The sequence below is a fragment of the Canis lupus genome, chromosome 3 (genome assembly GCF_048164855.1).
Source record: "Canis lupus baileyi chromosome 3, mCanLup2.hap1, whole genome shotgun sequence".
NCBI classification, from domain to species: domain Eukaryota; kingdom Metazoa; phylum Chordata; class Mammalia; order Carnivora; family Canidae; genus Canis; species Canis lupus.
In genome coordinates this window covers 38,916,347-38,941,330 of record NC_132840.1, presented here as the reverse complement: position 1 = coordinate 38,941,330, position 24,984 = coordinate 38,916,347, and the positions used below count along the sequence as shown (strand labels likewise).

The following is a 24,984-nucleotide window of genomic DNA, read 5'->3' as shown; positions in this document are numbered from 1 at the left end:
CTGGAGAACCCTGATTACTAAACCAGTCTACTAACTGACCCTAAAGAATCGTATGTGAAGAGACATATGATTCTATAATCATAACATGATTAGAAAATGGATCTCAATATAACCTCTTCTAGCTTTTGTCCCTTTATCTTGTGTGCCTCTTTGTCTTTCTACTCCAAATCAACTGCAGCCCTGTGTCTTAGTCTGCTCAAATTTCTAAAACAAAACATCACAAACTGGGTGGCTTCAACACCAGATATTTCCCACAGTTCTGAAAGCTGGAAGTTCAAAATCAAGATGCTGGCAAGGTAAGTTTAACTCTTAGATCTCTTCCCTAGGCTTGTAGGTAGCTGCCATCTCACTGTGTGCTCACATGACTTTTGGTACTCCCAAGAGTACCAAGTGAGTGAGCTCTCTGATGTATGTTCTTTTATAAGCCTATCAGATCAGGGCCCCAGTCTTATGAACTTATTCAACTTTAATTACTTCTCAGAAGCTCCAAAATAGCTACACTGGGGTTAGGGCTTCAACATATATATTTAGAATGGATACAAACATTCAATCTATAATACCCTGAGAAATACTAACTTCTTTCTTATAAACAGTTCATCCTTCTTAAACAATTGTAATGACAGTCAATCTTTCCCACAATCAAACTTGATATCCAACCTCAAAACTCTCTGGACATATTCTTCTTTTACTTTTTTTTCATTGCCACATCTACATGTCTTAACTAGACTTTTGGCCCTAACAATTAGTTCCTTTTCTCCTATTTCCCAGAACTTGAGTGAATCTCAAGGGACACCAAATAAGAGGACTCAAGACTGAGGAAGCAAAATATGGTCCAATTGTTTTCTAAAAAGGTAAGAGAGAATTCGTATAAAATTATTTTCTAACTCTACCCATGGTGTTTGTTTTCGATAGTCTTACCAACTAAATACATGCAGTAATTAACACCTACAGGTTACTATACATGACATAGTTGTTTTGGTTCAACAGACATCCTGACACTCTTCTTGAATACTCAAAAGGTCTATTTACTTAAAACATCAGATTGTGAGCTGTTCTTTGGGCATGTGCATCTGGACTTTTATGTATTAAAACACCAAAGTAAAAAAAATCTATCAGAAGTTCAAGATACTAGATTTCAATGATTACAGCTGACTGCAAGCACTGGTGTCAGAGTCAGGCCAAAGCTATGCGAATCCTGGCTTTGCTAATAACTCATTATTTGACTTTACAAAAGTTATTTCACTGCTATAAACTTCTGTTTCACAGATAGACTGAGGAATGTCTACCTCATAGAACAGTATGAATTAAATGAAATAAACATATGTTTAGGGTACCTAACAATGTCTTATAATTTAGGAAATACTCAGATGATGGCTATCATGATTTATCATTTCAAATGCTCGAATATCTACCGAATGAATGAGTGAACAAATGAGTGTGTGGTACTTGAGGCCTCTGGGCTCCTATACTCTTGATCTCACTCTTTTTCCTCTAGCAAAAATGTCTTGTCAAAGGCAAAAACAAACAAACAGAAGTTATCTGTTGCATAAAGTGGCCAAATTAAGCCTTTCTTTTAGAGGACTTTATAGAGTCACATGCTATAATATAGTTGTTGTGCACTGAATTGTGTCTCCAAAAATATTCGTTCATTTATCTCCTAACCCCTGATATCTGTGACTGTGACCTTATTTGGAAATTACTCCAGATGTAATCAAATTAAGATTGAGGTCAAAATAATTCAGGTAAGCCCCAATCCAGTATGACTGGTGTCCTTCTAAGAGGAGGAGGACACAAAGACACAGAGGGAAGACAGCCATGTGGCAGAGACAGAGACTGGAGCTTTGCTGCCATAAACCAGGAATGGGGAGTAGGGGAAGGCATCAGAAGCTGGAAGAAGGAATGATCCTCCCCTACAGGCTTTGGAGAGAACATAGCCCAGCCAATACCTTGATTTAGGACTTCTAGCCTCCAGAATTATGAAAGAACAAAATTTTGTTGTTTTGTACCTATTCTGTAGTACTTTGTTATAGTAAGCCTAGGAAAGTAATACAGTTGTAGTTATAGCTTTTCCCCCATGTGTTTTTTAAATATCAACCTATATTTTAAAAAGATAGATATACAGATATATAGATATATATAACGCATTCAGACCAGAGATAATTAGGGACTTGTAGAACCCTAGAAATAAGTCTATGACTTCCCATGTCTAAGTCATACAGTTTGGGCTTTGATTTTCTTTTTTTTAAGATTTATATATTTTAGAGAGAGAGAGAGAGCGCACACATGTACACACGTGCACATGCATCAGGAGAGAGGGGCAGAGGAGAGGGAGAGAGACAATCTTAAATAGACTCTATTTAGGAGCATGGAGCCCAATGCAGGGCTGGCTCTCACAACCCTGAGATCACAACCTGAGCTGAAATCAAGAGTCAGATGCTTAACCAATTGTGCCATCCAGATGCTCCAGGCATTAATTTTTATGATCTTAGATCTTATTCTGTAGCATACTTGCCTCAGGTAAATAATAAAAGAACTATTCATTTAATGTTGCTACTTCCTTAGAAAGCAAAGTTTCCCTTCTCATCTTCACTAACAACTTTGATGTGATTTAATATGAGTCACAATAGCAATCAATGCAATACATGATAGACTGTAACATATACAAAGTGCTTTGAAGTGTTCAATGAAATATGGTAAAATGTGCCCTTTTAGCAGGAATACGATATACTGATCCAACTAGGGAGAAATGTATGCTTCTAAGTTTCACTCTCCAGATCCAGACTTCTGTAAAGCTACAAAACAAGAAGCAGATTCAAAAAGAAAAATTAAAGTAATCCTTAGATGATAAGGAGGCTTAGACAGCTAAGTAAATGCAAAAACTGGCAAACAGCAAAAAAGAGGTTCTGATCCAGTTTTAAGTCAATCATAGTTTTATGAAGAAAGAGAGCTTTCTGATTGGTTGGCTATTATATTATTCTTGCACAAAAGCTATTAGAAGACAATAAGAGACAAAAAAGAAAACAAAAAAGAAAAGAAAATCAGAGAGCTAGAGGACCAGCAGTGACAGCGAAATCCAAAAGATTACAGAAAATGAGTTGGTGATAAGGGTCTGTAGAGTTTAACTGAATGTTTTGTTTTTTTTTTAAGATTTTATTTATTTATTCATGACAGACACAGAGAGAGAGGCAGAGACACAGGCAGAGGGAGAAGCAGGCTCCATGCAGGGAACCTGATATGGGACTCGATCCTGGGTCTCCTGGATCACACCTTGGGCCGAAGGCAGGCGCTAAACCACTGAGCCACCCAGGGATCCCCGAGTTTAACTGAATTTGAACCGACCCTACTCTAAATATTAGGTACAGTGCTAAAGTATAGGGAGTTAAAGAGTCATTGTATCACACCATGGTAAAAACAGGTCTCTTCCATTGTGTTATATAGTATAAAAGGTATCAGGGCCACTACGACACATAAAAATAAGAGCTTTGGATGGCACCGTTGAAGTCAATGAATGCACACCAGCCTTACAATCCATACTAACCACAACGTAGCTGCATCTATACTAATACCCACAACATAATGCAATAAGAAAAGACAAGGTGTACATTCTAATGACAAAAAACAATGAGGATTTTCCCAAATCAATATCCAGAATGCTTGGATCTGACCAATGAAATAACTTTGAAACTAATCAGAGTATAAAATAACGAAATGTTTAAGATCCCTTTTTAAGGAAACAGAGGAGGAAGGCATATTTTAGAATGACTACGTTTGTCTCTTAATGTGTTCATCTTGAGTTAACCATAAAACCTGTCTATTCAAATTAGATCATGTTGAAGATTCCAAGTAACTAGAATTTTGACACTTTTAAGTTGTTTGTGTGAGGGTGCAAACCTATCTACAGAAACCTCTACAGGGTTTTCAATGCCAATCACAACAAACCTTGACAAAATAATGGCAACAATTAAATCAATAATCTCTGGCTGTAACACAAGTGGCAGAGATAGGATTCTGGCTTCAGAATAGACAGACAACAAAGGCTATCATAAACGTAAGCAAAATCAATGTGACTATCAATAAATTGGCTCCATTTGTTCCTACTAAGGGTAGAGCTCATATTGCAGATGTTATTTTTTTTTAAGATTTTATTTATTTATTCACGAGAGACAGAGAGAGAGAGAGAGAGAGAGAGGCAGGCAGAGACATAGGCAGAGGGAGAAGCAGGCTCCATGCAGGGAGCCCGATGTGGGACTTGATTCCGGGACTCCAGGATCACACCCTGGGCCGAAGGCAGGCGCTAAACCACTGAGCCACCCAGGGATCCCCCTCATATTGCAGATGTTATAATCATAATCCTTGCACAATGTTTGGCAAAAATTAGGAAATAATGGACTTAAGCACTTTTGATACTATATAATATGGGCCTACCCCAAATAGAATTATTAGTTAAGATTTCCCAATATTTGTGACTTCAAATTTCATGCATACTTCATTTTATTATTGGTGGAGTTACAGAAGTCATACTTCCAATTCAAATATAGATTTTAAAATTTAATATTTTTTCCAAAGACAGTATTTATATTTCAGTTATCTCTAAAATAATAATCTTATTATTATAAGATTATTGATACCTTCCAGTGGCAGTAATATAACTGAAAAAAAAAACATTATAAACAATATACCATTCATTTCAAAGCTGTTTCTTTTCAAGTTATTTTAACTTGTGAATGTGACCAGAACAAGTTTAAAATTAAAATCTCTTAAATAGTAAGAAACTTGTTTGCTCATTTAATTAACATGTATCTCTATGAACAAGCAAGGAATAATCAGGTAGTAAAAGTTTTAATTCTCCAGATGCAATAATGCCTTAGTACCATATGGCTGGCAGGACTTCATAGGATACAATTTCAGTGACTTTTAGAATGACTCTAAGCTTTCTTCGTTGGTATTGGGTTTATAATTCTTCCAAAAACAGTCTGGACCACTACTTACATTTGATGAAGAACTTGTGCCATGGCAACTCCATTAGTCAGCTGTTTGACATCTTGACAGGGTGCAGCTGTATTGAATGTCTGCAGCTAAAATGACATAGAACAAATGACTTTACTGCCTCTGTATACTTACAGGGTAGTGTTACCACCCTCCCCCCCAAAACATACACACACACACACACACATATATATATATGAACACTACAGAGAAAAATAACTAAAAATTGTCCTGTCTTGTTTAAATTCAGACTGTGCCAAACAAATGAAACTATATTAATAAGTTTCTATGGCTATGTAATATTTTTATAAAAGCAAACACTTAACAATTCTTAAAATCATGAAAAATTGTACCTAAGACAGTGAAATGCCTTGATGTAATGTATGAAGTACTTTAGAATTTCTGAAACCCTCATGGAAAGCATTGTGTTCATTTTTAGGAGAATAACATCAGAAAGAGCTTTAGGAAAACCTATTATTTCAAGTTAAAACTTCACTCACATCATGTGGTAAGACAACAAAGGCTAGAAATGTCAAGTCTAAAACTACTTAAATTACCAGTGGGCTCTGAAATAAGCAGAGCCTTAGCCTGTCATTCAACAATTAGTCTCAGGGCATGAATGGTCCAGGGCCCACCCACTACATCTAGTTTGGCTTTAGATATTACTCTTTTCAAATCTCTACTTTTAAACATTCACATAAACATCAAAAAGAGAAGCGTGGGCAGCCCAGTGGCTCAGCGGTTTAGCACCACCTTCAGCCTAGGGTATGGTCCTGGAGACCAGGGATTGAGTCCCATGTCGGGGTCCCTGCATGGAGCCTGCTACTCTCTCTCTCTCTCTCTCTCTCTCTCTCGCTCTCTCTCTGTGTGTCTCATGAATAAATAAATAAAATCTTAAAAAAAAAAAAGATAGAGAGAGAGAGAGTGTGCGGGGGGTTCTGGGTGGCACAGGCCACGTCAGGCTCCACACTCAGCACAGCATCACCTTAAGACTCTCTCTACCTCTCCTTCTGCCTCTCCCCCCTCAAATACATACATACATACATTTTTTAAAAAGAGAGAGAAGTGGAACTGTGGCATCTTTCTCTAATAAAGTAATACAAGACAGAAGAATTTTTGAAAAGCGAATTGTAACAGAGATACAATGGTTTATATACTTCCTAGACATCTAATCTCAACCCATAATCATTTCAAATTAAATACACTATGATTCTCTTTGCCTAAACATATTCATCCCCTTTACTACTGAATTATATATAATTCCTTAGTTTACCACCTATTTTAATCTGATAAAAATCTCTCCCCATGATTCACCTTTAGTGATTGCTTATTTTGAGATTCTGCAAATCTATCTCCATTATCCTAATACAACATGGAAAGATGACACAAATAAATCTAGACACAGTTCCTTTCAAAGTACACATACAAAGATACTTTACCAAGCTCCTACTCTATGTGGGGGCACTGTAGTATATGATGGGGTTACAAAGGAAAACCACCAGTTTTCTACCTTCAAGCAGTTTCAATCAAGAGTTAAGGAGAGGAGAGATGCCTGGGTGGCTCAGTGGTTGAGCATGTGCCTTTGGTTGAGGTCATGATCCTGGGGTCCTGGGTCGAGTCCTGCATCAAGCTCCCTGTAGGGAGCCTGCTTCTTCCTCTGCCTATGTCTCTGCCTCTCTTTCTGTGTCTCTCATGAAAAAATAAAATCTTTTAAAAAAAAAAGAGTTAAGGAGAGCAGAAAAAGATATAAATTATTTCTAGATAATGCCATTCCCAGTCTCTTGACTACAATACACACAAATTGTTCTGAAATAGATGGGAGTTAACTAATTTAATTAGGGCTTGTATTTAGGAAAGACTCCTTAGGGATGATTGCCAAACGGAATGTCTTAAGTAAAGAAAGGTCCAAGACAAGGAAGCTTCAGGAAAAAGGAACATTACAAGAGCACAAATATATAAAAGAAATGGTATTCTGGGGCCACATACAGCTCAGTATTACTAGATTTCCAGTGTAGAGAGGAAAGAGAAGGGGTGACAACTAAGGGACTAAGAAAATAAACATGGGTCAAGACTCTGGAGGGCCATGACAAGAAGCCTGGACCTACCCTTGATGGTATCACCCTCATAATAAGAAACAGTAGAATACTTTCTACCACACAAGTTGGTTTTGAGAATTATGTAATTAGCAAACACAGCAAATTTAGATCAGTACCTGGCACATGGTACAAGCTCAATAGCTATTAGCAATGAACTATGATTCAGAGTTTCTCAATGTTTGGGGTCTAAGAACTGTACATATCAGAATCTCTAGACATATTCAATCAGAAAATCCCTAAGTGACTCTTATGCACATAAAATTTTTAGAACCATTGCTCTGGGTAATAATGAATCACTTTAGAGTAGTAAGGGAGTGACATCTTTAGCATATTCTGAATAGCAGCAATAGTGACACAGAGAAAGGAAGAGAGAAGGCTCCTAAAGGAGAAGGCTCCTGCAATGATCTTGTTGATAAAATGGATGGCTGAAATTAAGGTAATGCTAACTAAGAGGACAGAATGAATTTATGGAATTTAAAATATAAAATAACAAGGATTTTGCAATTTCTTAAAAAAGGTTTTACTTATTTATTCATGAGAGATATATATAGAGAGAAGCAGAGACACAGGCAGACGGAGAAGTAGGCTCCATGCAGGAAGACGGACGTGGGACTCGATCCCGGGACTCCAGGATCACACCCTGGGCCGAAGGCAGGCGCTAAACCGCTGAGCCACCCAGGGATCCCCGGATTTTGCAATTAAGTGGATGTACATTAAAGAAAAACCCCAGGGTTTAGGGCATCTTTAAAAAGAAGACAATCACATACTTTTAGGTAAACTGTGGCTTCCATTTTTCAACTCTTCCTACTCATACTTTACATGATTAACTTTTTACAAAATGGATATGATTAGTTACCTAAAAAGGATGATTTAAGAAGCATAGACTATTAAGCTAAACAGTAAAGAAATATGTAAAAGTTATACATATACTAAGTAGTTGCCTTGTTGCTCATCATGTCCAGATTAAAACAATTTTCCCTTCCTACAGACATGGAAACTGGAGCGTCTCTTGTAAGTTCTTAAATTAGTGGCAAAATAAATTAGTGACAAACATAAATGTAAGTTCATTTGGCCAAATTGAAAGGCTTTATAACCAAGTAGAGTGAATAAATTTAAAAACTCAGTATGGGTAGTGAAGCCAAAACAGACAGCTGAAGGAAAATGTCTTCTTTCACACTCTTTACGTAGAGGTGAAGAAGCAAAAGACTTTTTATAGTAAGTGGCCAGAAGGAACAGACAGGGCTTCCATCAGTAACCTCAGTGTTCTGGCAAATAACCATCTTAGTTTCTTTTTATCTTTAAATAAAAAAAAAATTAGAAATGTGGAAATGTTGTTCCTGAATTGTTTCATTGTAAATGTCTTCCCAAAATCAAGGGGAAAAAAGGATTTTCACAACTGACAGCCAATGAAAACTCAACTTTGGGTCAGCTCTATTCTCATATTCTCCTCCTCTAAATGCTCATTTCAGAAAGAAGATTATTGTTTTCATAAAAATGATTCAGCCTTTAGTATTTGTGAATTTGGGCATTATTTGGCATGAGTTTTTCCTCTACCTGCCTGTCAAAGTCAACAATACAAGAACTAAGAAAGCCATTAAAACAAAATATGGTTCAACTCTAATTTTATTGGTGAAATTAAAGTCCCAAAATTTTAAATTTCCAAATGTCACAGAGCTTAGAGGCAGAATTAAATTTATCTTCATACGAATATACTTAAAACTCCTATACTTCCTCTACCTTGTAAATGATGCCCAAATTTATCCTTCAGCCCTGAGTTTTTTGTTAAGTAGTGGTATAATGTTTCTAAGAACTAATTATTTTAAGATGAGTTCCAAATTATAAAATATAACTTCTTAATAACTGCCGGAAGAGGCATCTCTTACTAACCAACTTTTCTTTATGACTTCTTAAATTCTGTTAATGTAGGTTTTACTGTCCTAGAACACCATCTAGTGCTAAAAGAACACAGTTTACTACAACTGTCTTCTCACCTCCATGATTCAATCCCATCACAACTTTTTAAAAAAGATTTTATTTATTTATTCATGAGAGACATAGAGAGAAAGGCAGAGACATAGGCAGAGGGAGAAGCAGGCTCCCTGCAGGAAAACAGATGCAGAATTCAATCCCCCCACTGGGGATCCTGCCCTGAGCGGAAGACAGAGGCTCAACCACCCAGGCATTCCCCCCATCATAACTTTTTAATCTTATATCTCCTACTACTTCTCCTCAACATGTAAAGTTACTCAGCATGGTAGGGAACCCATTAAGAGACAAGACAAGAAATATCATGACAAGGATGTGGCTGCTACTATTTCTTTTGGATCTAATGCCAAAGGAGACCATTTACATTACTGCCAGGGGTTCTTCCCTGTGTTTAGAATATTCATTTCCCCTGATTTCTACTTGCTGAAATCCAATCCTCTATAATACAGTTAGAAGTTCACTTCAGGTATCTACAAGAATCTACTTAATGGTGAAATGCTGGTCTCTAAGGTCAGGACCAAGACAAGGATATAGCCTATCATGACTTTGATTCAATGTTGTATTAGAGATCCTGGCCAGTTCTTGCTTTCTGGGAGCAGAAAACCAGTCATACAAGGGTTCTGACCCCAAGGAGCAAATACGAGGACTTCAGACAGTGTTAAATGTTATAGGCACATAGAAAGTGGGTAACCAGTTACAAAGGGATATAGGAGTGGGGCACAAGATGGCCATTCACTGTTACTGATTCAGAAAGATGACAAGAGATCCAAGAAATGAATGGTAGGAAGAAGGTAGCCACTAAAAGAACCAGGAAGAGAATATTCTAGGTAGAGGAAAGAAAAGTTAAGAAGACCTGGTATATTAAAAACAGCTTAACTTCCTCAAGAAAGAAAACGTCAGTGCAGCATGGTGGGCATGGGGAGTGTGGCATCAGGAGAGTTTGGGAAAACATGTTGGAAGTGAAGTGACATCAATAAGGCAGTGGCTGGCAACGGCAAAATAAGATACCACAGTTCCCTGGGAATCATCTGGAGAGGTAAAGAGAAGCCAACAGACAGGTACCCAAGAAACTAAGGCAGAAGATCATTTCACAAAGGTAAGATAAGATCATTTCGCAAGTAAGATAAGCATTATATATAATAGGTTGCCAAATCTAATAGATGAAGGCCTTAAAGAAAAGAAACTCAAGTGCATTGGGTTCAGGGGTGAATGAAAGTTCAAGAAGTATAAAAGTTGAGTACTTAAAAACTCAATTCAACTGCATAGGGAAGGGAAATACAGTGTCATTTTAATAGGGAGTGGTGGCTCTTTGTTCCTTCTTTTTAAGATAAAGAAGATTTGAGTAAGTCTACATGTCGAGAGGAAGGAGCCAAAGGAGAGGAAGAAGTAGTAAATACAGAAAGAAGATAAATGATAGAGCAAAGTTTTAGAAGAGGTAGAAGGGATGGGATCTAGAGCTGGAGTCAAAGATAAGGACGAGGTCATTTTCCCGAGGGGAGAAAAATTGGGGGCTCAAAGAGGGTACCGATAAAACTTTGCAAGAAAACATGAGGGAAACTGGGTGGTTGTTGCTAGTCTTTATGCAGCTAGGCATTGTTATGGGAACAGATAGATTTGGCTGTAGCAGCATCCAAAAGGCAATAATCTGCACAATAACTCCACTTTCTCCACAGTGTTTCAACAGCCTTAGAACTCGAGAAGCAAATAACTTATTACACTGTTGTCATTTGTACCATTTTTGCAGTTTTTAAGGAATTTTGCCTCTCATTGTGAAAATGCACAGCTCTGCCTAGCTCCCCAGCAAAAAAATGGAAAGTTCTTTGATTATTCTCATTATTTGTCCTCCTCAGTCCTTGAACAAAGTAGGAACTCAATAATTACTGGTTCAAAGAATGAATACAGTCACATAATATTTTAAAATACTGCAATACAATTCAAGAAAAATCCTAAACTCTTCCTCCACCTCATATAAGTCAATGACATCATAAAGACTAAGTTTACTACTTAAGTCAGTTGTTTGGAGCAATAAAGTTACAGATTAGGATACGCTCTTTAATTAGTCACTTATTTAAACAAAACACCTCATTAAAAACAATGCTACCTTATTTCATGACAGTCTTAGGATATAGCATCTAAACCCTAATACTTATTTTGAATGAACATACAGATGAATAGTTAGCTAATTGCTTTTAACTCAGAAACCCTACATACTTGCATTATGCTTATAACAAAAGCTATTTACCTCTACACTGTAAAAGCTGCTTTAAATCATGGTTATTTCCAACAGACTTCATACGTGGCCAGAAACCTGCTCTGATTTCTCCCATTCTTTTGCATTACTCCAATTAAGAGACTGCTACAGAATCTCATCAACTAATTACCGCCTCCTGATCCAGTCTGTATACATTCCATTATGCACACACTCCTCTACACACACCAAACAACTAGTTTGGGGATGGGCACCATCAACAGCACCTTGTGGACAGACCATCAAGCAACAACCTTACCAAATGTAGGTTAGAAACCACACCTGAATGCCAGCACTCTGATGGCTGAGCACCTCCAAAAGGTGAGATATCATTTTACTGATAGGAATACTGGGGGCAGATTCTACTCGTCCACCTAACACAAATTAATTATAATATTAAACACGTACAGGGGCATTTGGGTGCCTGAGTAGGTTAAGCCTCAGGGTCTTCACCCCAGGCTCCTGAGTTCAAGGAGCATGGAGCCTACTTTAGGGGAAAAAAAAAAATACTAAGCACGCACAAAGTGCAAGTGAAAATGCCAAGTCTTTTTCTTTACAGAGAATGCTGTCCACCGGAAGGAGAAAATGGGGGCCGGCAAAAAAAAAAAAAAAAAAAAGGTAATACGAGCCCCTACCCCCAACATTTATTTTTCTCCAAACAGGAACTATGTAGAAATAACCCTTCTAAATGACTTCTACAAAATCGAATGTCCTGGGATCCTGGAGGAGCTCTCACGATCCAGGCATCAAAACCACCTCTTGGCCACCTGTGTCCAAGCAGAGCAAAGTGGTTTGGCTGGGAGGGGAGTTTCAGCGGCGGGGGGTGGGGGGTGGGGGGTGGGAGGTGGGAGGGAGGGAGGCTTCGCTCCCCAGGGGCACAAAGATCCATACAGTGAGGCTGATCAGCAGACAGAAGGCGAGAGAGTCGGTGGTCCAGAGGGAGAAAATAGGGCAGCCAAAAGGGGATGGACACCTGGCTCCAGTCACAGCTGTCAGAAGCAGGATCCGCGGGGAGAGGCAAGCCTCCTCCACCCCTATACCTGCAGAGCTCCCTTTACCCCTCCCACGTCTGCAGACACACACACACCTGCCTCGCGCCCCGCAGGTGGCACTCTCGCGGTCAAGGGCGACAGCAGCCGCGAAGGGCAACGCGCCCAGTGTGCGGCGCAGGTGGCCCGGCCGACTCCTCAGGCTCACCTGCGGGCCCCCGCGACCCGGGGCAGCTGGCCTCGGCCGCTCGGCGCCCTTCGCCCCCTCGTACTCACCCAGATGATGAGGCTGTCGCACAGCGGCAGCTCGGTCTGCGGAAGCGGCTGCGTCTCTTCCATGGCCGGGGCCGCCGTCGACCACGCCGCGGACACCGACACCTCCCTCCGCCCCGCGCTCCTCCGGGAGCCGGCGTCGACCACCTGCCCGCCGCCGGCCGGGAAAGCTCGGGAGCCAGGCCCAGCGCCCGCGCGGCTCACGCGCGAAGCCTCGCGCTGCCGACGTCGCCGGCGTAACCCCCTCCTCGCCGCCGCCCCGGGCCCCGCCCCGCCCCGGGCCCCGCCCCGGGCCCCGCCCCGGTCCCCGCCCCGGTCCCCGCCCCGCCCCGCGGAGGGCCCCCTCCCCGGCCAGGCGCCCCCGCGCGGCTCCCACCTGGGCCCCGCCCCCCGGCCCCGGCCCCGCCCCTCCGGCCCCGGCCCCGCCCCCGGCCCCGCCTCCGGCCCGCTCCCGCGCACCTCTCCCCGCCGCGCTGAGTGACCGCAGCGCGCACCAGTCACAAAGAAAGTAGGTGCCCGAGAGGGGCGTGCGGGCGGGAGGGGGCGGGAAGAGCGGGGATGGGTTGCGCAGGAGGGGTTGCTGATTGGACGCAGCCTCCGGGCTCCGACCAATCAGCGGGAGACAAGACAGCCTCCGGGAGGGAGCGCGGGAGCGTGGGGAGGGGTTTGTGACCTGGCAGGTGCGGGGAGGCCGGCGGCCGGCAGCGCGCGTGCGCGGCGGGGCGAGGGAGCGGCTGGAGCTCGCGCAGCCCCAGGCGCAGAAGAGGCCGCGGGGCCGCTGGCGCCGGCCTCCTCCCGCCTCCTTTCTCGCCGTGGGGCCGCTCCTACCTGTGGACACCCACACGCTGATGCCCTCCTGCCCTCCGGAATAGCTCTTACCCCCAGAATAAACACCACTCGCGATAGGGAGTGGATAGCTGGTTTTCTCCTGGGAGCTCACCGGCAAAGAACATTTTAATTTGCAGACGTGGCAAAGAAATGTTTGTTCTTTAAGGGGGGGGGGGGGAAATACCGTGAAGCTGCTTAAATTAAATAGGCTGTCACAAGATCACAAGCCACGGGCAATTTTATTTTAAATAGGGCAAAAGGGAAGACCTTTTTTTTTTTTTTTTTCTTTTTCAGGTAGGAAAATGGAAAATGAAATCGTCTTTTAGTTTTCAAGAATCATGGAAGATAAGAGTGTAAATAAAATGCTTCCCGACTTTCCTTTGGCGGTTGCAAACCTGTCTTTTCTGAGACAGGAATGTGAGGGAGGGTATGGCTTAAGTTGGAAGCTCTCCAAGGTACTGATGTCTGGCTTAGGCTGTTGAAATGGGTTGGGATATTCTTATTCGCGCTGTTGATTTCCATCACTTCACTCATTCATAAACTCATCAGTTCATGTGCTGTGTAAAAGTGCAGCTGGCTCATTTATATTGCCACGTCTTTATATTTAGACATTGAAAGTTTAAAACTGATGGATGACTGCAATTAAAAGCCCTCAAATGTAAATCAGTCTCATTCTAAATTTATAGTCCTTGCATTTGCTATCAAGTCTCTTAAGATTATCTCAGAACTTTCTTACCCTATGTGGAGTCATTTTCTATTTCTGGACACTAGCAACATCAGTAAAGTGACTTAAGGAAAAGGAAAAGATCTAGGAATGGAAGACCTGGTCTGAGTCTTGACTTGACTCCCCATTGGCTATTGACGGCTTTCTCCTGTGTGATCCCAACGTCCCCATTTCTACCGTGATGCTAATGACACCAACCTGCCCGGTCTCCCTCACAGGGACAAAACTGATGATGGATGTGGAAGAGTTGAATGTACTGAATACTCCTTTGTAAATATGAGTTACTATGATCATATGCTTATCACTAAGAGTCACAAGTGATTGAATTACTAGGGGCAACTGAGTTATCCTTCTGAGCTCTTTAGAAGCAGAGAACAGATTCTCGGGGATGGATGCTCAGTCTTCATGATACTAGGTCTAATGGAAAAATATGTGAAGGACATGATTGATGAATTCAAAGAAGAAAAAACAAATAATTCAAGCAAATATGAAACAGAAAAATGCAAAACATGGATCATTGAAAAAAACAACAAAAAATAATATTGAGAAGAGTGAAGTGCACTTTTATTCAGCACAAAGCTGAATGAAACATTTTAGAATAATTTTTCTGATTTTCTATCCATATGTATCAAGAAACTTTAAAATATCCGTACTATTTAAACCCATGATTCTATAATTCCACTTCTGGTCACGAATTCTCCTGAAATAATGAGAAATGTAGCCAGAGGTTAGAAACAATGTTATGTATTGCAATCCTGTATATAATGATCAATACACATTACAATAAGCAGAAAAGGTTAACTACATTATAGCCAATTTATAAGATAAAATATTTGGCAACTAATAAAAAAATGCTTTGGAGAATATTTAATACAAATTCTTCATGATACTAAATTAAATTATATTAAAATTTCATTAAATTAAAAATTCAGATATAAAAGTAAAAGCCATATGATCTCAACATTATAAATATTAATTTATTTAACATGCGCACAGTAAGAAGACAAAAAAAGGAATATTCATCAAACTCATGTTTATCTATGGGTTAAGGGATTATTTTCTGTAATCTATATTTTTCAACCTGCAATTAGTTTGTATACTTTATAATCAGAAATATATATATTTAAAAAATGCCTAATACAATATAGTCTTTTATTTTCCAACTGTTGACATTCATTTCTAAAAGTTGGCATCTATATTTGGAGCACTGAATAAAGCTTATTTTTAAACACTGCTTGTGGTGTTGTAAATTGAAATAATCTTTCCGAAAATTTTTGACAATATATATCAAGAATCTTTAAAATGCTCAAAGCCTTTAAATCAATAGTTTCACTTCCAGAATCTATTCTAAGAAAATAATCAGATGCCAAAAAAATTGTTGATTGCAGTACTAGTTATCAAAGTAAAAAAAGAAACAGCCATTAAATGTCTGAAAGAAGAGTGATTAGATACATTATGGTATATCCATACAATGATATATATTATAGCTATTAAAATATTTTGAAAGAGGTTTAATTGCTCAGGAAAAGGCTTAAAGAATAATATTAAAAGAAAATAGATGATGCAAATCCATATATACAGTATGGCTCTCTCTGTTATATATATACTATACATGTAAATTTATGTATGGATCCCTATTTGTGAATGCATGTCAGTGTATATGTACACACTGGGGAAGAGAGGAAGGGAAGAGAGACTAAACAAAATAAACTGAAGTATTAATAGTAAATTTTTAAAATTATTTATTTATTTATTTATTTATTTATTTATTTATTTATTTATTCATGGGAGACACAGAGAGAAAGGCAGAGACACAGGTAGAGGGAGAAGCAGGCTCCCTCTGGAGAGCCTAATATGGGACTCAATCCCAGGACTCCGGGATCATGACCTGAGCCTAAGGCAGCCGCTCAACCACTGAGCCACCTAGGTGCCCCATTAACAGTAATTTTGATGATATCTAGGTATTGAAATAATGGGTATGTTTTACCTTCTTTGTACTTTTTGTTAATTTAAAATTGCTCTTCGATGGTTTTATTATCAGACAAAGAAAAAAAAAACCCTAAAGGCTGAAAATGATTAAAATTTTGAGTATGGCCAGATCTTAATGTGGAAGAATATAAGAATACACACACATATCTGTGTATCTATACAGAAGGAGATTGAAAAGAGAGTTGGTTAAAATTAAGCACTCTATAGTGTTACAGAGAACTAATATAATTTCTTATTGCATGGGTGATCTTCAGCAAGTCACTTCATTTCAGTAAGTCTCAGTCTCTGCAAAATAGAGTAAGACTTGTTGATTCTATGTATTTCTATATTAGTTATGGATTTTCTGGTGGTAAGTGGGAGAAATAAAACCTAGGTAACTTTATAAAGAACTATGTTGTTGCAAGAATATGAGAAATCTTATAGATACAGAGGAATATCTAAAGAACTCAGCATGGCCAAGAGCAGGTCGGAGAGCTGCTCATCAGATCTAGGATCTGATCTATGGATCTATGGAAGTCTTTTGAAGAGAACACCACCTAGATGAATATGATCAAATGTTTGCTAAGTTTTTCTAAGTCATTCTAATCAAGATTCAAGTTCCAGTGAGACCATATGACTGGTCTGTCATAGGATGAATGTCGAATCCTTTGCCAGAAACAGAGCAAGTCCCTAGATTGTCTGCTCCAGCAGGACTGCAGATCCAAGGTGAAATCATGAGGTGGTTGATGGAGGGTGGAGAAGATGGATACATTCAGACAAAAATAAAAATGATTCTCTGCACATGACTTCACATGATTGTTGTTGAATATCAAATACATATTAAATGCTTAACAGAGGGGCACTTGGGTGACTCAGTCAGTTAAGAGTCGGCCTTGGGCTCAGGTCATGATCCCAGTGTCCTGGGATCAAGCACCATTTGGGACTCCTTGCTAAGTGGGAAGACTGTGTATCACCCCTGCTCAAACTCACTCTCTCTCAAACAAACAAACAAACAAACAAACTTACAAGAGACTCTAGCTCATAATCGCTCAATACATTTTAGTTATTATATATACAGTGTATATGTCTTGGGAGGGTGTGTGTGCAAGGTTATGTTTCTACTCACTTTTTTTTTTAAACAAAGTAAATATATTAGAATATTAGCAGTGATTATTCATTGTGATTGTTAATTTTTTTATTTTCCAATTTCATAAAAATGAACAAGTATTAACTTTTTAATTAAAACAAATACAAATAAAAGATAGTAAAATTAAATTAAATTTTAAAAAATGAATAAAAACAAATACTATCTTAGAGAGAGATGGGTTGAGATGAGATGTAAAACTCTGAATTGGACTATAAGTAGATGGAGAAATGATAAAAGAGAATCTCTGATTAGGTACCTCAAATAGAACTGTAGTAGGCTGTACTTGTGAAGAGGAAATCTGTACCTTGCACAAGCAAATGATGGTGAGAAGAGATGGAGATATCAAAGGTTTTCCCCTGCCGATATCTAGATACCTTGAATGGCTGAGAATAGACCTCAGCTAAAGGAAAACTCTGACCTGGACAGACACCAATCTAGACATTCAGACACAGCACCCATTCTAGCAGAATGACCATACCAGCTGCAAACATTCCAGGCAGACCTCATTAATAAGCCATTTATTCCTGAAGCAAACTATCGGGGCCCCTACACAAGATCCTTACAGCATTGTTTAAGTGCAGCTGTACTTTGCATTAGTCCCCCAAACAGAAGTCCTACAGCTGTTTTAGGGACAGAAGAAAGGGAAAGGGGATAAAGAAAGGGAGGGAAGAAGGAAGGAGAAAAAAAAAAAAGAAATTGCAAAATGGCTAGATCTCAGCAACAGAGAAAAGAATCCAGAATGATATAAAATCCACCATAGGGGTTAACTTGGTTTTCTAGATGATAACCCCAGGATTTGTCTGCAGTCCAGTATCCAAAGAACCATAGCAGGCTCTAGATATGTCCAATAAGCATCAAGGTCCACAGGCAGTTAAATATAACAGCAGATACTTCTAATTGACAATTTTCAGAATCTGAGAGATACTTTGAAATAATAGTGCCTAGGGCATTGGAAAGATCACAAGCCCTTTTCAGAGTTCTAGGGAAGAGAAATGGTGACAAAAATTGACATTCTAAAACTGCTTCTACTTCTTAGGCCTTTGATCCCAGTGGGCATTACTGTCTGGCTCTATTAACTACTGTACTGGGTTTAGGGAAATAAGACCAATCTCCGACACTAACCATGGGTAAGCTTTGGTTTTCTTTTTATTTTTTTATTATTTTTTAAGATTTTATTTATTTATTCATAAGAGACACAGAGACAGAGAGGCAGAGACACAGGCAGAGAGAAAAGCAGTCTCCATGCAGGGAGCCCAATGCGGGAGTCGATCCTGGGTCTCCAGGATCACGCCCTGGGCCGAAGGCAGCACCAAACCACTGAGCCACCTGGGCTGCCCAAGGCTTGGTTTTCTAATAAAGAGAAAACCTTGGAGAACATGGACTTGTATACTCATTAGGTCTGAACTTTTAGGTGATGGGGTTGGGGCAACTTTATCTCTACAGATATTTCCGGTGACGTGTCTATTTGGGTAGAGGCTGGAGGAAGGGAATCAAGAATGTGGACTACTTCTCACTGCATAAAAGGAAATACTTATCTATTCCTCACACTGACCAGGAACTGAGTGAGTCTTGTTACAAAACTAATGTTTAAGTGGAGACTGTAGGTGACACTGAGACTTTTGCTTCTAGTGCTTTTAGACTTAAGTTCAAAAGATTTTTATATCATTTAGTAAAACTGCCTTTTGATGCATTTTAGTTCCATGCTTGCAAGCAATGTCATCTGGTGGGCTACCCAAAGAAAAATTATTTTAAGATTTCAATGGAGAAGTTCAAACTAAGGGTGAAGGCATCTCTGTTACTGGGACATGTATATCTATAGTACAAAGGATTTTAAAATTACACTATAAGCAGAAAAATTGCAGGAAGTAGACTCTGAGATGGAGATTAGCAGGCAGAAGGTTTATTAAGAAGTGGTCTTGGGAATTAAGAGCTATGGAGAAGAAGAAATGGAAGCAGAAGTACACAGAGGGGGAAAGAAGGCTGTGGTGCAGTCCTAATAAAAGTTTCAACCAGGGGATCCCTGGGTGGCGCAGTGGTTTGGCGCCTGCCTTTGGCCCAGGGTGCGATCCTGGAGACCCGGGATCGAGTCCCACATCGGGCTCCCGGTGCATGGAGCCTGCTTCTCCCTCTGCCTGTGTCTCTGCCTCTCTCTCTCTCTCTGTGACTATCATAAATAAATTAAAAAAAATAAAATTAAAAAATAAAAAAAAATAAAAAATAAATAAAAAGTTTCAACCAATTTCTGGGGAGCTCTGAAGCTAGAGTGGGCCTTTCAGGTTGTCAGAGTTTAGATGAAAGCAGATTAGTTTTTATACCTCCATGTTGATGAATCATTGGATGCGAACTGTCCTGAAAAAGTGGTGTGCCAGCCAAGGCAATTCACAACAGCAGTCTCAAATGTTGGGGACCTGGGCATCACATCATATTGTTTTCTGAACAGTATTCACAGTCATTTAGGGTGGAGGTGCCATCATTCAGAATGGTAAAGCATGGAGTCAGAAATGGAAAAGTATCTCTAACTGTGCCAATAGTATAACTGCAAAGTTATAATGGTCACAGAGGAAGAATTTTGGGATTTTTGTTTCTTATACTGAAAAAGCTCCAAAATGGAAAGGGATTGTAGTCACAGCTATAATTTCATGCAGGGACTTGGTATCAAATAACTAAACAAATGTTACTTTGGAGTACTTGGGGAAACAGAAATTACAGAAAGATAAATCACAGCACAGGTAAATGTTATAAATTGTATTTATTTAAAGATTTATCTGCTTGAGAGAAGGGAAAGGGGTAGAGAGAGGGAGAGAGACAATCTCAATAAGACTCCCCACTGAGTGCAGAGCCTGACTCAGGGCTTGATCCCACAACCAATAAGATCATGACCTGAGATGAAATCATGAGTCAGATACTTAAATGATTGCGCCCATCCAGGCACCCCTATAAATTGTATTTAAACTAATGGAAAGGGTTGTTTAGTTTGCCATTTATTGAGTTAAAATTAATATAACCATTTTATTTAAATTCACCCCAAAGTCCTAGTGAAATAAAATTGGACATAATTAATTCATCATGTCCTAAAGTAACTCAGATTATAAAAAATTAATAAAAAGGTATATGCACTATTTTTTCAAACACTTAAAAACAATGTGTAATAAAGACATTTAGTAAAATGTACTGATAGTGTAATCAGTCTAAAGTATCTTTGTAACATATAAATCCTATACTTTATATTTCAGTTTAAGTGAATCACAAGATATGTCATAATTTTACACTCTGTTAAGGGATTATCCATGTTTATCATTCTGTTGGTGACCTATTTTTTTATGTACAAAAATCCTTCTAATCCATGTAAGCAGATTTTAAAAATAAAGGCCAAACACTGACACATAGTGGCTAATCATTTAATCCAGGGATGTCTGTCTCTATAAATCAAGTAAAATCTAAATTTACAGTATAAATATTTAAAGTACCTTCTATTTTTTCCAAGGGTATCGAAAATTAATATTTTAAAATGAATTATTTAGTTTATATAAATGGAAAGTAAATAGAATTCTGCTCTTGAGACAAGATTCACAGAAATAAAAGCGTGATTTCTAAAGAGGACAGGGATCACTGTGTTAGAAATACTGCTTATATTTTATCATAGCCTGAGAAAACTATATTTGATACTACTGTGGCTAAATACAGTATTCTGAAACCTCTGCACATGTATCAGTTGAAAATACATTAAAGTGATTTTTGCCAGAGGAAATATGTCTTGCTCACCCTCCATGTGTTACATAGTATAACCTATATAGAACATGAAACATCTTAAAAATATCAAAATAGGAGAAATTTATCAGGTCATTTAAGGACAGAAGACAGAAGAAGAGGAGCTGCCTAACCATGAGCAATAATAAGTGGGCTGTAGGAACAAAGAAGGAAGTGCCCGGAATGATATGTGAAGGGTTGGCTAATATGAAGAGTTGTAGGAAGTACCTGGAAATCCACTATGGCTACTGGACTTTTTGAAATTACTTAACCAAATAAACAAATACTTTGTAATGCAATTTGGAAATATTTTCCAGAAATTGCAAAAAGAAAACAAAAACATAAAGTAACAACACAAAACTGATGAGGGCTTAGCCTTATACAAGAAGTTGCACATTTCATTAAAGTAAGGAACTCCACACTTTAGTAATGTTTTATATGAACACAACTGGTAACCAAGAAAATATCCAATCCTGAGGCTAGAAGTAACACAACCACCTAAAATTATTTATCAGGTGCTATACACTATTTTAAGTGCTTCATCTGTGTTAATTCATTTATTATTAACAATCTGACAGAGTAGTAATACTTTTTATTTCATAGATAAGGAAACTGATGCATAAAAGTACCCATGCTTATATAAGAAATAAGTTGAATACTTCAGAAAAATCTCTTTCCAGAGGTGAAGAGGAAACTCCTCCTAGAGGAGATCAGAATGGCCCTTTAAAACCTTATTGAAGAAATGCCGGGACACCTGCACCCTGATGTTTCTAGCAGCAATGTCCACAATAGCCACTGTGGAAGGAGCCTCGGTGTCCATCGAAAGATGAGTGGATAAAGAAGATGTGGTTTATGTATACAATGGAATATTACTCAGCCATTAGAAACGACAAATACCCACCATTTGCTTTGACGTGGATGGAACTGGAGGGTATTATGCTGAGTGAGTACGTCAATCGGAGAAGGACAAACATTATATGGTCTCATTCATTTGGAGAATATAAAAATTAGTGAAAGGGTATAAAAGGGAAAGGAGAAAAAATGAGTGGGAAATATCAGGGAGGGAGACAGAACATGAGAGACTCCTAACTTTGGGAAACGAACTAGGGGTGGTGGAAGGGGAGGTGGGCTGGGGGATGGGGTGACTGGGTGATGGGCACTGAGGGGGGCACTTGATGGGATGAGCCCTGGGTGTTATTCTATATGTTGGCAAATTGAACACCAATAAAAAATAAATTTATAAAAAATAATAAAAAAATAAAACCTTATTGAAGTATAATTGATACTCAAAAACTTTCACACATTTAATATATACATATTGGTGAGTTTGGACATGTGTATACACCTGTGAAACTATCACCACAATCAAGGTTCCAAACATACTCATTACCTCCAAAAATTACCTTGTGTTCTTTGTATGTTTTTTTGTGGTAAGAATTGATTTTTAAAGATAATCATGCCAAAATAAAATACAACATGTACAGGTCTTCAGTCATTATTGTTTCTATATTTTCCCTTGTTACTAAAATATTTTTTTCAGGCAGTCAAGATTCTTTTTGTTCTGCGCTGTGAAGCAAGTGAAGCCATAAGATCTGGTTGAGTTAAATTAATTGTTACCTGTTTGAAAAATCTGCTGACTGAAGGTTAATGACTACAATAGATGATTCAGAGACCTTAAACATATTTTGACATTTTGACGCTTTTTTAAAAATTGAAATACAGTGTACACACAATGTTACATTAGTTTCAGGTGTATAACATAGTGATTGGACGACTCTCTACATTATGCTATGCTCACCACAAGTGTAAACTTGACCTTTTATAATTTTCCTTAAAAACTTAACATGATTTTTTTCTGAAGAATAACTAAATTGACTATTTGATTAAATAACTGGCCTACCCTTTGTGGTGTATTTTTATGTACAAAGTTCTTTTTTGGTTATAGTTAACCACATTTTCTCTGTTTCTATATATATAGAAACATATATATATATATATATTTTTTTTTAAAGTAACAAAAATAATTATCCTTTGCCAAGTACTTCAGCATCTATCTTCTAAGAATAAGGACACTCTCTTAAGATAACCATATGTATTGTCAAACATGGGAAATTTAAATTTAAATTTAAATTTTAAATTAAATTAAATATTGTTTAATATGCAATTTAAAATTTAAATTGCATCTTTTAAAAATTTACCTAATTGTCCCCATTTTTTTTCTCTTTTTTTCCTCTGGGATCCAAAATCAAGGCATCAAGGATCATGCATTGTATTTATAACCATGTCTCTTTTGTCTCCTCTGATGTAGGTTTGTTCCCTATCTGGGCCCATGAACACCCATATATGTGACGGTATTGTAATATTTCATGACAGCAATGTTTTTGAATGGTCCAGTGCAGCAAGTTTTCTCAGATTATTTCTTCATGATCAGATTTATTTCATTATCATGTTTAGCAGAGATTATATTGTGAGCTCGGTGCATCACATTGGCAGGAACATAGTATTGGATTGTCCAGTTATGGGAGATGTTAAATTTTATCATTTAGTCAGGATGGTGTCCACCAGATTTCCTCATTGTAAAGATATTTTTTCTGAATGTAATTACTAAATAGTCTTGAGAATTTTTGAATATATGATTCCTCAAAAGGTTATCACACAGTGCTTTTAGTATCCATGTCATTGCCTGAATTAACTATTACTATGTTGTCATAAAATGGTGATTTTCTGTTTCTGTTATTCCTTTTACATCCATTAGTTGGCATTATTCTGGTTTTTTTAAAAGAGTATTTCCTCTTCTGTCCACACCCAACTTTATATTTTTTAAGTGTAAATATGGATTCATAAATGTATTTTTATTTAATATGATATAATCCATTTTTGTCAGTATTCATTTTAATCATCAAATTGTCCTAAGCTCAGCCAGTGGGAACCTCTTCAAGTTCATCTCTACATCCTTTCTGCATACCTCTCCTATCTTTTAAGTACTCTATACTTCCTGGGACAAGATATTTCAGGTTTACTTGGTGCTTTAATGTCCCTATCCTGGAATCATCCATTTCTCCAAGAAGCCCTGGCTCTATTTTGTGAGGAATGATGTTTTTAATAAGACTGAATTTCTGTAACCAAGCCAGTTTCCATTTCAACATTATAATTTCATTTATTGGACATTTGATTTCAGTCCCCTGTTAAAATGAGGATGTTCCTGTAAAAATTCAATATGGACCCTAATCATCATTTGGTATACTTTAGCATGAAAGTATTTATCACCCCATGTATTTTATAAGGGATAGGAAGCTAAGGGAATGAGGACACTGAACAATGTGAAAGTGGGAGGGACAACGAAAAAGTGAGAGGGACCCATGATGAGGAAAGAAGGCTGGTGTCAATTTTTTCTCTTCCGGGCATCTCACATACAGGGCATAAATTAATCCTCACATAAATCCTTACTTTTGCAAATGAGGAAGTAACTTGTTCAAAGTTGGAATGCATATGGCAGATAACCCAGAACTAACCCTCCCCTTTTCCCCCCCTTTTCAATTTAACCTTAGGAGTCTCACCTGTGCCTTCAACTACACCATGACATTCTGAAACCCAAGCAAGGAGTTCTGGGCCTGAGAAGACAAAGTTCAACCACTTTAAACTTTGAGAAACAAGATGCTAACATGCTGCTTTCCTATTTCACTTGAAGTTATTCATTGTGACTTGCCTGCACAGCCACCCTCACAAACTTTGTCCTCGGTTGAAAAAATAGCTTCAAGTGTTTCTCTCTACTGCTCAGGAAGTCTGTGGGAAACAATTCTATTTCATTTGCTTGCAGTGTTGATTTAAAAAGAACAGATAAGCATCTCAAATTGAATGCTGTCTCAGTTGGATTATTCATTACAAGTATTGCCTATTGCCAGAAGTTACTGCTAGTGGTGGGAAAGCATGCTACAAGCTTATGAGAGGTAACTGAGACAAGCTGCCTGGAAAACAATGTTGGGTACAAAGCC

At 38.5% G+C, this 24,984-nt stretch overlaps 1 protein-coding gene across 1 annotated transcript in view; it reads right to left on the bottom strand.

Moving 5' to 3' along the window:
* The window catches only part of HOOK1 (hook microtubule tethering protein 1), a 65,657-nt gene extending 52,840 nt beyond the window's left edge, over positions 1-12,817 (bottom strand). Inside the window, exons 1-2 of the mRNA XM_072820438.1 lie at positions 12,582-12,817; positions 4,990-5,075 (exon numbers count right to left, since the gene is read on the bottom strand). Coding sequence (XP_072676539.1) covers positions 4,990-5,075; positions 12,582-12,644 — 149 coding nt within the window. The 5' untranslated portion in view covers positions 12,645-12,817. The remainder of the gene's footprint in view (positions 1-4,989; positions 5,076-12,581) is intronic.
* Between the last annotated feature and the right edge of the window lie 12,167 nt (positions 12,818-24,984).